This window comes from Amphibalanus amphitrite, unplaced genomic scaffold (genome assembly GCF_019059575.1).
Source record: "Amphibalanus amphitrite isolate SeventyFive unplaced genomic scaffold, NRLGWU_Aamphi_draft 001880F_arrow, whole genome shotgun sequence".
Classification (NCBI taxonomy): Eukaryota; Metazoa; Arthropoda; class Thecostraca; order Balanomorpha; family Balanidae; genus Amphibalanus; species Amphibalanus amphitrite.
The window spans coordinates 50,787-66,367 of NW_024883373.1; the positions used below are offsets into that span (position 1 = coordinate 50,787).

The 15,581-nt window shown below is 49.4% G+C and overlaps 1 protein-coding gene across 1 annotated transcript; it reads right to left on the minus strand.

Moving 5' to 3' along the window:
• Positions 1 to 2,899: 2,899 nt before the first annotated feature.
• On the minus strand, positions 2,900 to 4,889 carry LOC122375603 (tektin-3-like). The gene has a single exon (XM_043355108.1). The coding sequence runs from the start codon at positions 4,426 to 4,428 to the stop codon at positions 3,100 to 3,102; it is 1,329 nt and encodes a 442-aa protein (XP_043211043.1). The 5' UTR covers positions 4,429 to 4,889; the 3' UTR covers positions 2,900 to 3,099.
• Between the last annotated feature and the right edge of the window lie 10,692 nt (positions 4,890 to 15,581).

Genomic DNA, 15,581 nt, shown 5'->3' on the forward strand with positions numbered 1-15,581 from the left:
AAACCCGCGGCTGGAGGCTGGAGCGCGCGCTAAAACACGTTGTTTGTCAATATTTGTCACGTCGCATTTGCATAAGCTCTTCGGTTCGTCTCCAAGCCCCTTTTCAGCTTGATTTGAACTGAAATGCAAAAGGTTAGTAAGAAAATACGTGTATTTACAATTAACCGTAAGATAGATCAAGATAGGTTTTGTAATTGTGAATCATGGGAAACGTTGTAAAGGGATTAGGCGGGTAGGTCAAAGTATCCTTGCTTACGATTGTTAGTGTCTTGATTGTGTGTCAACCTTGTTGAAAAAAAATCAGCATCAACTTGTAAGTAAATTCAATAGCAAAATAAAATAAAAAAATAGGTTAAAAAGGTAAAAGTCTAGTGCCTTAAATGCATTCTGATTCATTCATCAATTAGCTCAGTAGGCGGAACTATGGTCATGAGTACCCAAATATAGGAACGTTCCCATTTTTGGGAACGGAGTTCCCAAATATGGGAACGGGCGTTCCCATTTATGAGAACGGAAGGCAATTTTTCGGCCGTTCTCCCACTAAAACTCAAAAGTGCATCACGTCTCAAAAAAGTGCACGCTGATTTAAGTGTCTACTAAATCTCCATAAAGTTATCTTTAATCTGACCGTGGAACAAGGAAATTGACCGTGGAATGATATTTTTAATGATTTTTTGAAAATGACAGAATGGTGGAAATATGGGTTATACGACACTTAACATGCAATTTTAAGGAAAATGAAGCATTTTTCAGTTTGAGGTAAAGTATAATAATTTTCGCCTGGTTATGAACTTTCATACTATCGACACCAGATGCTGACAAATGCAAGCGAAGACGCGGACGGTCCCGAGGTAATATTGTTGACTTTTGTGTCGGGGCGGACGACCGCGTGGAACGTGAGCGAATTTACCGAGCTACTGTTGTAAACTCAGTTTAAGCGGTTGAAAATTATCCAGCTGTATTTTATCATCCCGGAAAGACATATTTTATTTGGATGCTAGCTGTTTAGAGTTGTTTTATAAGGAGCGTCATGAGCGTGGTTTTTGTCTTCCGTGTTTCTAAGCGTGATCGTTTTGGGGGAATTTCTCTTATATAGCTCGCTCTTTGTGCCTTATTTATAATTTTTATGCTGATTTCGATAATTCCTCGTGCCCATCCTACCAGGCCTTTTGCCACTTACACTCATCAAGAAAGGAAAAAACTAGATTTTCATTGGGACTAGGTGTTTTGAGGGTGTAACATATTCAGCGTTCCCATTTTTGGATACTTCCTTGTACTCGTCAACTATCGGTGATAAACAGACAGGTGCTTGACATGTCTCCACCCTCAGCGCGGACGGTGGATATAGGTATGGAAGACCTTGTTGAACATCGCTGAGCGTTGTGAATTACGTAATCCTGCAGAGGGGGGCGTGCCCGCTGCGAGATCGACGGGAATAAAAGCGCAGAAGACCGGGCGAAACATGCGACGGTCTTGCCGGAAAGGTCATCTGATGATTGTTGCGTTAACAATAATTTGCGGCGTTGGACGTGATGCTTGTTAATGAAAAGAGCCCCTGAAAGGCGTCGGTGAAATCGTTCCCAATTTTGGGTACGCCGTTCCCATAATAAGGAACGCTTGCAGCGCCAGTGTACGAGAGCGTTCCCAAATTTGGGCTCGCGGCCCGGATGATGGACTGCTTTAGAAATAGGGGAACGATTTGAAACTACGATGGGCCTTACAATATCAAACTCTTTCCCAACAATATTGAGACAAATATCAGGCGGTTCACGATCGTTTTATATTTTTTGGACGTCATTTAACGGTTCTTTTTCTTGTTTTAAATAATGCCTACATGGCGTTCCCATATTTGGGTTTATCGTTCCCAAACATGGGAACGAAAATGCGTTCCCGAAAATGGGTACGCTTGACCATAGTTCCGCCTACTGAGCTTCGTCTAACTTGCATTGATATTTCGTTCACTCGATGGTTAACGTAATAGATGCAGTGAATTGTTTACGCTCCCATTTGGTAATATCTAGCTGACCATGTTCATAAATTTTAATAGCCATGATAATATGTTGTAGGTATTCATTGTACCGTGATTACCATGCCATCAATGTTTGTATAGGGTTTAACTGTTATCATGTCTTTTTATGCTTTCAGATTTAAAAAAGAACCAATTCAGCCATTCTGCTTGAGCATCTCTGCATTTGATTTGAGCATTCTCTATTGCCAACAATCATGGGTAAAGGCATCAATAAAGTAAGTCCTCAATTATCTTAAATGTCTGCATATTGCTAATAATGTGTTGAAGCTGAGTGAAACAGATACTACATTTACAACCACTTACTTTGTTAACCCCCATTCACTCACTATTTTTTACCTACCTATTTTCTTTATGCTTTATTTGTTTAGTTTGTTCACTGACCTTTCCTAGCCTGAAGTTCTTTGAATGATTAAGAATCCAATTTGAGTGATTCTACAACTACATGGTCATACGCTGCCCACTCGTTGAGGCTCTCTTCCAAAACCAGCAAAGCCAAGGCAAAAGGTGACATTTTCTCATGCAGCTTACCAATATTGCACATGTTTATTGAGGTCAAAAGAGTTCTGATAAGCATGCTTAGTGCCTACCAGGTGCTTGGTACCTGGAGGATAACACTAATTGATATTGCCTTGGTACTGGTAAATTGAGCTTTTATCAGCTGGTTTTGGAACTTGCTGATGCTATGAACATGTTTGCTGAAGACATCAGGCATCTGCCTTGAATATTTTATTTAGTCTTTTGACTGACATGATCCAAATGTGATCATTCATTTTACTATTCCAAAATAATTGTTCATGGCTTATATGTTTCTTTAATTGCTACATTTATAGTCATGTTTAGATACATGGTGAGTGTTAACTAAACAGTTTCCACATGGATCAATGTATTTATCCAATTCATTGGTCGCTTGTCAATGACTGAGCTGGTACATTGACCAACATAACAAATAACAGCAAATAAATTCACATCTAGTGTGACTCCCCTGCGTCATCTCTGTCACCATCTTGCTTCCTCCCTGTGCTGTTCTCGGACCTCAACTCGCATCATCTCGCCCTCCATCGCTCCGACTCTCAGAGGCACTTGGTGACGATCGACGTGACGGGGAAGGCGCGTCGGGAGCCGAGCACCTGATCTCGGTCGATGAGCAGGGAGTTGGCCTTCACTCGCAACTCGTCCTCCATTTTGGCCTTCTGCTGGAGGAGGCCGGCCAGCGCCGTCTCCAGCTCGGACAGCTGACGCTGCAGCACGTGCACGCTGTCGCCGATCTCCCGCACCTCCCCCTGCAGTCTGTCCATGGCCGGGTCCCGGCACAGCTCCAGTCCGGGCCGGTGGGTACGCCGCTCCAGCCGGGTGTGCGCCACACGCAGGTGGGGCGTCTGGGCGGCCAGCGCGCGCCGCAGCGCCGCCCGGTGCCGCTCCTGCTCGGCGATCTCCTGAGTCAGACGACTGAGCTCCTGCTGGATCCGGTTCCGCGCCTCCTGGGTCTGCTGCGCGCGCGCCGCCAGCGCCTGGTTCGTGGACGTCCACGCCTGCCAGTGCTCGCTGACTGCGCCGTGGGTGACTGACTCCACCTCCGCGCGCACGGCGGCGCTGTTGGCGCGGGCCGTCTGCGACTGCTGTACTAGACGCCGCGTGTGCTCCTCCCAGGAGTCAGGATTGCTCTGAGTGCGGTCCCAGCGTTCGATACCCGGGTAGAGCGCCGTGCCTGGTGAGGCATTTCCAAGCCCATGCGCGTTCCGGTCCAGGTGGAGCGCTGCAAACTTATCGGACGCGTCTCGTTCGAGCTGACGACGAGTCTCACGCAGCTCCTGGAGCGACCCGGACACGTGATCAAGTGTACGGCACAGCCGCTCGCGCATAGCCACCAGCACACCGGCCTCGCGCTCGAGACCCGCCTCCACCGGGTCGTGCACTAGGTCAGGGCCGGTGCGCAGCTGCCGGGCGCGCCGGTTGTCCTCGGCGAGCCTCAGCGGCGCCGCCAGCTCGTTGTGGAGACACTCGGCACGTCGGCGGGCCTCCTCGAGCCGCTCAGTCTCCTGCGAGTTCAGCTCCAGCTCGTGCAGCACCTCGTGACGCCAGCGGCCGACGGCGCCGGCGCGCTCGGCCAGCCGCTGCGTGCTCTCACGCTGCGCCTGCGCCGCCGCGCGGTCTGCGTCCCGGATAGCCCTCTGCGCGGCACAGCGGGCCTGGGCACCGGCGGCGCGCTGGCGGTCGCATGTCGTCAGGTTGTCGTGGTTGGTCTGATGCCAGTCTGCCACTGTGTACTGGCTCAATGGCGCCGTTCCGGCCACTAGCGGCAGTGATGGGAAGTCGAGGTTCGCCGGGCGGCCGCCGCCGGCGCTACGGCAGCACTGGCAGCCGCCGGTCACGTCGCTGGTGTGGTGGAAGAGCGCGCTCATGGCGGGACGGTGGCAGGGAACCGACTGAGGCCGCCCAGCCGGTTCCGAGCCGCGCAGACTGCTGGCGGGGTGACGGTATTGACCAAACACCGGCCGACCGTGTTTTCTGACAGAGGACAGCGCGGGCAGCCGCCTCCTACTATTCCAACCTTGCAGCAGTCGCGTGCCGTGCGGGGCTAATGGTTTCGAGTAGCAATCTGCCGTGACGTGCGACCTATTTCCCAGGGCCAGGGAAATCGCGTGTCCCGTCCCAAAGGCATGCCTGCGTTGGAATGTTTGTGGTGAACGAATCGTAATTAACTTGTCCTATTGGAACTGTAAATAACGGCGGATTTGGAACTTGGGACTTTGACTTTGAATTTGTTGGATAGGTTTTACTGTGGTCGTTTTAGAATAATAACTCATTCGAAAAATAATGACGCATTTAATGCAGTTTACTGTTGAGATATACCCATAAATTGCTTCCGTATGAATCATGACCTATCCAATGTCTTTGCTTTTTTGCATTATTTCCAACAATGAGCTTATAAATGTTTCGTTTGTTTCAGCTGTCAAAGTCGCAGAAAAGTGTGCCGCCGAAATCGCAGACCCGGATTTCGGCGTTTTTCGGACGGGCTCCGGCCGCGCCCGCCACTGCGGCGCCCGACGTCATCACCCACTCCGCCGGAGCGGTGCGTCGCTCCCCACGAAAAAGACCTGCTCCCGATGGCGTCATTAGTGTCGCGAAGCCGCTCAGCACCTCTCAGGCTGTGCCCGCCCCGCCGTGTGTGATAGATCTGGACGATTCTTGCGAGGTGATTCCGAACAACATGGGGAGAAACGATGCAGGGTCGGAGAAGGAGAACTGTTTGACTTGTATTTCTGACTGGACTAGTGCGACTGAGAAGGGCTTAGATTCTGGTGCTGGTGCCGGTGTAGGATATGCCCCCAGTGATGATAAGGGTTTCGACAGTGGTGCTGACGTACTCGGTGATGCAGACGAACTCGCTGTTCCTGATGGAACTCGGCTAGTACAGAGACTAACCAAAAGACCCAGAAATGAGCCGGATGTGTCCCCAGATAGAAAACGATCGAACGTGACGTCATCCACCGCTGCGGACAGCGTTAGAAACCCTTCTGCCGCGGTAAGCCACCTGAGAAGATCTCCGAGGAAGCTGAACGGACCTGCGAAGTCGCTCACGATGACCAACATTCCTCGGAGGTCGCCAAGAAAACCACTAACCCGTTTACCCGGAGAGACAGCGCCCAGAAAAGGGCGAGACGCGGTCTCTGTGGATCTCGAGCGCGCACTGCTGGCCGGCGAGGCAGCCGCCGGCGTTTCGGCGATCAAAGTGAGCCCGAATGCGAGGACTTCGGCCGGACAGATAGCCAGCGACGAGCAACCGCACGGCAATGATATCAAATGCGAGATAGGTACGAATGCAGTGAGTAAACTGCAGTCTGCAAGTGTCACGGCCACCGTGGCAGTGAATGGCAATACGCACGGGTCAGGTGAAAGGACAGAGGTGCGGACGGGTAATGAAGGCTCCGGGCCGGTGAAGGCAGAGGATGCGTGCTGTGAGGTGGCGGTGGCGGTGATCACGCCCCAGAAGAGGCCGCCCTGTCGCACTCCGGAGCCAGAGGAAGCGTCCGCTCTGCTGTTCGACTCGATGGCCGACCTCTTCTCGTCACCGTTCAAGGAGGAAGGAGACTGCAGGTCAGTCCTTGGTGTACACCAATGTCATCACTTAGCCTAGCCCTCGTGTCTGTCGTGGCGTGTCCGCAGCGGACACTGACTCCTTTCCTCCATGTAGGGGTGTTATTCCCTTTGGCCGTGCATTATCTACCTAAAACAGTTTTTGGAGTTCTTTTTTATTTTCCTTCCGAGCCACTAGAAGCTTTGGCCTAGACTTGGGAGGCATCCTCGCTACGCCTCCCAAAACGTTCGTCACAGGTTGTTATCAGTCTTAACAAAGCTGTGCAACACAACATTCTGTTTGCTGCCATGTTTGGCTTTTTATTGTTTGGCCTGTTTTTGGCGTTAGGTCTATTTCATTCGAAGCCAACGGTCGGTACATACGTCGGTCGGTGTAGAGGCGATATTTAATGACAACGGGACTGAAACATTATTTTTCCACTTACTGAAACTTTATCGGGATGATACATTCTGCCTTGACGGCAGATAATTAACACGCGCACCGACGGGGGGGGGGGGCGAATATCCGCCCCCCCCTGAGGTTTTTCGCGAATAGCGGGAAAACGTAGCGCCGCGAAATTTGGTACGACTATTCCCTCATCAATTTTACACATGGTATGCATGTTTGAACATCCTAACTTTTAAGGTCAGGTCACCAGGTCACTTTGAATGACCCAACCTCAAGTCACGTTTTTGCAACTTTGTCACCGTGCCAGAGCTACAGTAGATGTCGGAGGCCTTTGAAAGTCGCAGGATGTTATGAGGTCATTAGTAGCTACAATTTGTATATCTCGGAATTTTGATATCGGTGACCTAAGGTCAGGTCAATTTCGCGACCTCCCCATTATAAGTCAATGGGGGAAAAATCAACTCCCTGTTTTTACCACTAAACTAAAGGGGGTCGGAATGGCCCCATATACCATACATGACTTCATATACGATCAACCTTTACTACCTTGAGGTCAGTTTTGCTGTTGGGCAGCTGTAAGGTCATGTGACGTCATCAAAGGTCACCAAAGGTTTTTTGCCAATAACTCCGTGCAGGAACAAGATACAGCCACGCGGATGGTCTCATTGTGTTCAGCTCGTCAAGACGCATCGAATGATATACATGATTACCTCGAGGTCACGTGACCTGAGGTCCAGGGCTGCGGAGTCGATGGATTTTCGGCGACTCCGACTCCGACTCCGACTCCGGCTTTCAAAAACCAGCTCCGACTCCGACTCCGACTCCGGGCAGAATTGTCGACTTCGACCGACTCCAACTCCCGACTCCGACTCCGCAAACCTAGCAGGGCTGCGGAGTCGACAGATTTTCGGTGACTCCGACTCCGACTCCGGCTCGGGTTTCTAAAATCGACTCCGACTCCGACTCCGGTCACAGCTGTCGACTCCGACCGACTCCGACTCCGACTCCGACTCCGACTCCGCAGCCCTGCTGAGGTCAACCTTTGACCTTGACCTTTCGAGGTCAACTCATATAGCATTCGATGCGGATTGACGAGAGGATCACGATGGTGCCCTTAGTTTGTTGCTATCTTGACTAGTTCGAAAGTTATTCGAGAAAAACTCTCCATACCTAGTGCCGCCATTTTGACTTTTTCGACCCCTGTGAGTTGTGACGTCATCTTTGACCTGACCTGAAAATGAACTTTGTAAAAATTGTAGACCTTGACCGTGCGTATCCGATGCCGTTTACCGCTTGTCGCTATCTTGCTTCGTTCTCGGGATCTCAGGGGGGGGGGGCGGTCATCCGCCCCCCCCCCCGTCGGTACGAAGTTGGCGCAGACCCCCGTCGGTGCGCGGGTTAATGGTCTACGGGTCCCCGATATTGGTGTGCTGGATGGAATGCTGACAATTGTGCAGTATCGAAGCTCCCTCACGGAAAACGGTCAGGCCAATAATTGGAGACCAAGTTGACCGCCGGTTTTGGTGTTTGGACCAGTACCAACCGAGCAGCGACATAACCATTGATCAGAATTACAGCTGCCCAGGTGAACGGGGCGCCATGAGCCAAGTCTCATTGTGTGACCGTGATGTCGATGGTCAGTAACAAAATATCTTATCAAGTCAAAATTTGTTGAAAATTGCACATTTCGTTTTGCTTCAAACTTACTTAGCCATAACAATGGATAAAAGAAGCTGACCATCGGCGTTCCATATTTTAAAACAATACCAGCAAGTCGGCCGAGGATCACTAATTTAAATTCCCAGAGACCTGAAAATAGCATATGCCCGTAACGGCTATCTCTTTTTATAGATTAATTGTTAGACTGTAGAGGCAACCTAAGAGCTTTGCGTTTTCGGTTTTTATTTTCTGTAAGTATTTGTGATGGTGGTTGTTATTGCCCACGATGGAAACAGAGTCCACGTGGTCTGTGACAACGCTTATCAGTTCATTGACTTGGTCACTGACTGCCAGAAAGTATCGTGAAGAGCGCGAGATAAACTTTTCTCCTGGGTGCGGGCACCACAACGTATTTTCCAGCTGTCCTTTTGCCGCCTCGGCCGGACTCGTTTTACCGTGCCGTCGCTAAAAAATATCAGTCGATCTGTTCAGTAACGCCTCTGTGTTCTTCGTCCTACACTCGCACCGTGTCTGGCCTAACCGGAACGGTGGCAATAGGTATTCCTTTCATAGTTTATACTGAATCGACTCGGAGTTGCTTTGTCCCGCTGGCCAGGCGACCGAACTTCATTTTGGAAGCCGTGACAGCGGCCGCTGCAGAGCGGCTGTCAGAGAGACGACATCTTTCAGCCACCGCTATAAGTAGGCATAGTATAATATAGTCAGCGGTTGGGTCTTGAAACTGTCTTGTTGAGTCTTGAGTCATGTAACACTGATTTATTTACGTTGTCTTTTCTGACTACCAGACATGTGCATGGATCCGGGAAAATGGGTCTGAGATCTGATCCCACGGATTCTGATCTCGTATCCGATGGGATCATAGATCCAGCTCTGTAATTTATCGAAAGATCCGTAGGGATCACAGATCCGAGTCTCATTTTTTGCTTGAGATCCAGTGAGATCATAGTACCTCACTTATTTTTTGTCAACACATATTGATATATCCCTATAAAGCACTTGTTTCAACTCAAACGTTCTGTTTTAGTGATTTTATGTGATCGCACGTCATAATCCATAGTTTTGTGTCACTTATTGGCATAGAAACCCTTTAAAACATGGTTTCAAATGTGGTGCATGGTGGGATCCACTCAGATCATAGATCCATGTTCTTAATTTATCGTCAGATCATATGAGATCATAGATCCAAGATGTATTTTTCACGCCGGATCCGGTGGGATCATAGATCCCAACCTGTACTTTGCTTCGAGATCCACTGAGATCATAGATCCATCACTCGGATCCATGCACATGTCTGCTGACTACTGCCGTTTATGCTGCCCGTCGATGCGACACCCAAGACCCCGCTCACGTTTTCGCCTTGTCCCGCGTTCTCCTTCCCTTCCTCACCTGTGCTATCATTGTGAAGTGGCTGTGGTTAATCCTTACCAGTTGTTATCTTCGATTTCATTACTCGTTGATTGTATGATGCGTTTTTTTTCAAAGCCGACGAATGTTAAAAAGAGCCGTTATTTTTATGAATTTGACCTTCTCTCAGTCCTAGCGCGAAAGGCGGCTATCTTCTGTCATAGACTACTGTATTTCTGTACTACTGATATGGAGTAGGTAGTCTATGCTTCTGTTTTTGTCCAAAACTTGGAAATTCCTTTCAAAGCCCTTGCATGCCATTAAGCCACTACCATTACCATTAAAATGTGATCTACGACCACGGCAGTTTTCCGTTCCTTCAATATCTCACTGTAAAACAAAACTTGCCGAGCCTTGGGATATATACAATGACTCAAATCACAAGAAAAATTCCGTCTGAGTTGGGATAGCGTACAGCTCGGATTACCTCGAGCCAGAGGCGGTTCAGGGCGTCTAGCCTAAATGAACTTGGCTGCAGCACGCATGCACGGTGCACACTGGTGCATGCGTGCTAGTGATATATTGGGACGGGGCAGGGCCCGTATCGGCCATATTTCAACGCTTTCGCACCGGGGACAGATTTCGCACCGACCCTGTTTCGTACCCATGCATGGGTACGCGTTTCGTACCCATGCGTGGTACGCGCCGGAAAAGGGCAAATTTGCGTCATGGCCATGACGCAAATTTGCCCTTTTCCGGCGCGTACCACGCTCTCCTGTCCCCCCTTCTCCCCCCTCCCCCATCGGGCTCAGACCGATCAAAGTTACATGGCACATCCTTTGTCTGCACTGTGTGCAAATTTCACCGCGCTACCAGTGATGGTTTGGCCAGTACCCCGCAGTGCAGGACACTACATATGTCGGAAGTTTCGGAACCTTGGTCTTCATAGACGGGACAGGAAGACAGACAGACACACTCAACGTAAATAGTAATATAGATCAATGAATGTTTTAATCATGTAAATATAAATAGTAATATAGATCAATGAATGCTTTAATCATGTAAATATTGGAATATTAGATTATCAAGTTCAACGGACATGAACATATGGCCGATGGCGAAATATTGGTTACAGCATCACATTTGTAGAGCCAGCCACCGCTGGCATTTTTCGTCGGATGATTTGATTTAGTACAATTCCGTCTGCCAGAAACGGTGGGCGGAGCCCGTTTCATCTGAAACAGCACAAAGGCTGAATCGACACAGGCTTCAGATAATACGAGAATAATATAGATAAGCTGGCCTCAGATCATCTGATATCACTAGGAAAAACAGCATAATGATGGGCCACTTCTCAGAAGATCAGTGACCGTTCAGCAGTCTCCGTGTATATTGGATATGTCAAATATAGGTCTCGTAATGAACGAAGACGGAGTATATCTCTCCAATGTCTATTTCTAAATTAAAATTACCTCGTTACATGAATGTCGAATGAAAGCATCATCCGCATTTGGCTGTGTTTATCCAGATAGTTGTGAAAAAAATGGGACAGGCGTTTGGACGCGAGAAAGCCTTTGGGAAGCGACCGAAAAACTCAGGGGCTCCGCCACGGTTTTGGGATTGGGGGGTCCGACCCAAAACAGAAAACCTCACTGGCGGATCCAAGGTGGCATTCAAGGGGATTCCCCCCCCACACACACACACACCGCAGCGCCCGAAATCGATGAAAATTGCTGTTTTTCTATAGTACAAAGAAACTTAACAATTTTATTGGAAGAAGTTTGCTTTAAACTGCAAAACCAAGGTTCAGATTGCATAAGGAATCGAAAACCGAGGAGCAGAGCCCTATTGACACCGACATGGCGGCCTCTCAAATCGACGTTCTTGAGGAATGGAGGCCAGTGTTGCGCGCTCCAAAGGCGGCATTGGCCATCAGAGAACGCATTGGGCTCTCAGTGACTGGCATGGGCTTGGGATTTCAGGGACCTACATAGGCCCTCAGATAACTACGTAGGCTCTAAAGCCAGTGTATAGTCCTCCTAGGCCGTACTTAAAGGAAAGCTCAGGACTTAAGCAGTTATTGTCAAGGGATTTGAAAGCCCTGCCCTCAGTGGCGCGGGGACTTCTTCAAGACTGGGGGGGGGGGGGGGGGGGGCTCAACCATAATAGAGATCAACCTAGGGTACCCCCAAATCTAGTTTTCTCACCGGTTTTAGGCCACTTATTTTTCAGACCTTGGCCTTTTCAACGAAAAAAAACAAACGAAAATATTCAGTGTCCCAAAATTTGCCAGTTTGGGTGGGAAATGACATCCAAATGAAAATGGTTTTCCACTCTCAACTCCAATTTTCCAGAGCAATTTTTCACTCCCAATTTTACCAGTAACGAACATCTGCATGTACTGCGTACCTTTGGTAGTTGGCTTTTAACTTCCTCCATATTTTTTTCAATCATCTAGTAAAAACAACTCCCAGATCCCACATCCTGTAACACTCACATGCAAATTGATGATCCATGTTTTTCACCCTTTGTCATGAAGCTCGCAATTTTCCACTCAGCCCTCTTTACTGTGAGGAATATCCCTCTCCGACACCCAAGCCAAAATATAATTTTGGGACACTGAAAATATTTGCAAAAAAGTGAGGTATTTCGTCTCAGCTGAGTGAAGAAACTGCCGTTTTGGCAACCTGGAATAAAGGTTTTAATCTGCCAATGAGTTGCCGAGCCAGTGAAAGAGGTGGATTTTTCACTTACATGTTTTCTTCCTTTGTGACCCACAACCCCTAATTTGGGGAGGACAAGCTGCCCCAACGGTTCCTGGCCTCATGAAAAGTTGTGGGGCACCGCCCCCACGGCCCCAGAGTTGTGGGGGCAAGCTTCCCCCTCTGCCCCCTCCCCCGGTTCCCGCGCGCCTATGTATGAATCTATGAAATTATGTTGGTACTGTTGGTAGATTTCCGATTTCGATTCCTCCAGCTGGGGGGGGGGGGGGGGGGGGCTCAAATACATTACAAGCCCCCCCCCAGCCGAAAAGTTGGAGGGGCTCAGCCCCCGCTAGCCCCCCTCCCGGTTCCCGCGCCACTGCAGGCTGCCCTCATATGGCAGCATGGGGTCCTTAGAGACTGACAACTGACATTCAGTCTCTGTGATGAGTGTGACCTATCCTGACCTTAAAATTGATATCAAAATGCTCCGATTGAATCAATAGTCAGACAATGGGGATCCTGTTGGGATTGTGACTTGTGAATGTCTTACCTCTACGAACCTGCATTCAGAGCCCTGTGCAGATTATTGCAGATTACCTCAGAACGGTGTGAGGATGCTTAGACTAGTATGGTGCTCTGAAAGACCGACATGGACCCCCCCCCCCCCCCCCTGACACCAGGGATGCGGAGCCGTGGAAATTTCAGACGGCTCCGGCTCCGGCTCCGGCTCCGGAGAAAAAAATCGGCTCCGGCTCCGGCTCCGGCTCCGGGTGAAATGTTATGGCGGCTCCGGCTCCGGCTCCGGCTCCGAGTAAAATGGTCCGGCTCCGGCGGCTCCGGCTCCGACTCAGTACATCTCCTATGCAATCAATTAAATACGGGTGGAAGAAAAATTGGATTGGTACACGTAGCTTCTGTATTTGCAAAACAACTAACAACTAAGGCTATTTTTCTCAACAGCACATGCAATCAGCGAACAGGGTATATAAGCACGTGGCGAAATATTATGACTATACGGCCGCGTTACTCTTTGCCATGACCGGCTCACCGCGTCCCCGCGCAAACGCACCTCGGAGAGAACTGGCAGAACAAAGGACTAGAAAGCATTGGAAAGGACATTGGAAACGCAGTCGCCGCGAATCGGAGTGCACTGAACCATCGTAAGCTGACACCTGTCTCGGCTGCATTGGGGTGTGTGTGTGGGGGGGGGGGGGGGTAGGGGGGGGGGGGGGTGGGAAGAGACGGTGTTGGGAGTCGCAGTCCACTGCACTGGCTTCAAAACAATGGCCGTCACCTGATGACCGGTCCTCATGTTCTGGGGATGCAGTAGACGTGGGGGGGGGGGGGGAGGAGCAGACAGGAAGTTGATTGCGTACTGTGGGATGCTGGGGATATTCGGCTTTTTTCATTCACTTGATGGCCCATGACGTACTATTGGTCTCAAGATAAGGGCCCAGGCGACCTGTAGTTTTGATGCGGTAAATACCCTTACCCTCGCCATAACTCGGGCCGAATGCACCCCTCCTACCAGCCAGCGCCACCCCCACTCGAGTTGTGGCGAGGGTGAGGGTATTCACCGCATCAAAACTACAGGTCGCCTGGGCCCTTATCTTGAGACCAATAGTACCATATGTTTTACTGCCTTACACTGTCAAACCGAACTACATAGGTCAATTATTTTTTTCCTCTTCAAAAAATAAAAAGGAGCCGGAGTCGCCCCCTTTTTTGGCGGCTCCGGCTCCGGCTCCGGCTCCGGGCTATATTGTTTCACGGCTCCGGCTCCGGCTCCGGCTCCGGGCGAAATATGCCGGCTCCGGCGGCTCCGGCTCCGACTCCGGCTCCGGCTCCGCATCCCTGCCTGACACTATAGGATCTTACATTGAAAGAGGATTCTTAGATCGATTTGAAGCTCTCTTAGGGCAGGCGTTGTCTCTAGGAGGTGTCCTACAAGCTGGACGCCCCCCCCCCTCGCAAAATCATAGCCAAATTCTAGCATACCTAGCTAATCCTAGCCATCTTAAACGCATTCATAGTGATAACAAAAATGGTGGAATGATGGTGGAATCCCATGTAGACCGGTGAGTGTCACTGTCGAGTCGGTCGAGGGTCTGTCGAGCACTTCGTCTGCTACTAACTACATTATAAGGGTTCCCTACATTTCTAGATCTTCAGTTCCTTAGCTATGACTGTCAACACATCCAAAGTGCATATTGTGAATGATATAGTCATTTCTACGCGAAAACAAGCTTACATGTGTCTGGAATATTGGGGGGTAGGTACTGTACCCCCCAGGAAAATTATTGAGGGGGTCTGGACCCCCGCGACCCCCCCCCCCCCCTGTGGCGGAGCCCCTGGAAAAAAACTAGTTCCCGGTATTGGGCTAGGACCTGGCAATCAAAGTATGTTGACCCTAAAATTATGCTCCATGATTTAAGTTTGTATCCTATAAAGCGCTGACCGTTCTCAAATTCACTTAATTTAATCGGCTAATGATGCTTAACGCTGGTCTGGATGCCAAGTCTGACTGGCGGCAGTATCACATTGCGCATTGTGCATATATTCAGGGCGGATACTGCAGCTCTGGATGCCACTCGAATGTGTGCTGGGTATATACGGCCTTGGTTTGGTGCACGAAAAGCTGCACCAGTCGAGTCCATGCCGTTGACGATAAACTTGGATGACCTCAAATTACGTCAGTGACGTCATGTATGATGCCACGCAGGATCTAAGCTGAAAAGAAAGACCGAGTTCAACAGCCAAGATGACATTTCCAAAATAAAGAGAATATCCTTCGACGCAGCTGGACAAGACCAAGACTTGTTGGTCGTGATGCCAAAATAGCGGCTCCATGATCATTTATTTGTGAAGTTATTCACAAAAAATCATAACCCAACCTTAGGCTTTTTGACGTTGCCTCAAAGGTCACCGGTTGACCTGAATATATTGCCAAATATATTTGTACCTTTGAGTTCGTAATATATAACACTAAATATATTACCAATCACTGCATCTGGTAGCGTCACACACGCTCGTTATTCCCGCGACGCTCTACCTCAATGAATGGCGAAACAGGGAGGGGTCGTAACCGCCCCTGCCTGTGCCCGGAGGCATGTAGAAAACCGACAGGCTAGGCGACGGTTCACGAAACTATGTCGCGAGCTGAATATTTGAAAAGTGAGCAGTGAGTGAGTTAGTGAGTGAGTGAGTGAGTGAGTGAGTGAGTGAGTGAGTGAGTAAGTGAGTGAGTGAGAGATGACTCCAGATCAAGTGATCGGTAAACATGACAAAAACAAGATGTCACCAAACCAGATAATGAGATAACAGCTATTCCAGGCTAAGT

What these genes read in the sequence shown, in the direction of transcription:
- LOC122375603 (XM_043355108.1), bottom strand. Translation starts at nt 4,428, where the DNA reads ATGAGCGCGCTCTTCCACCACACCAGCGACGTGACCGGCGGCTGCCAG.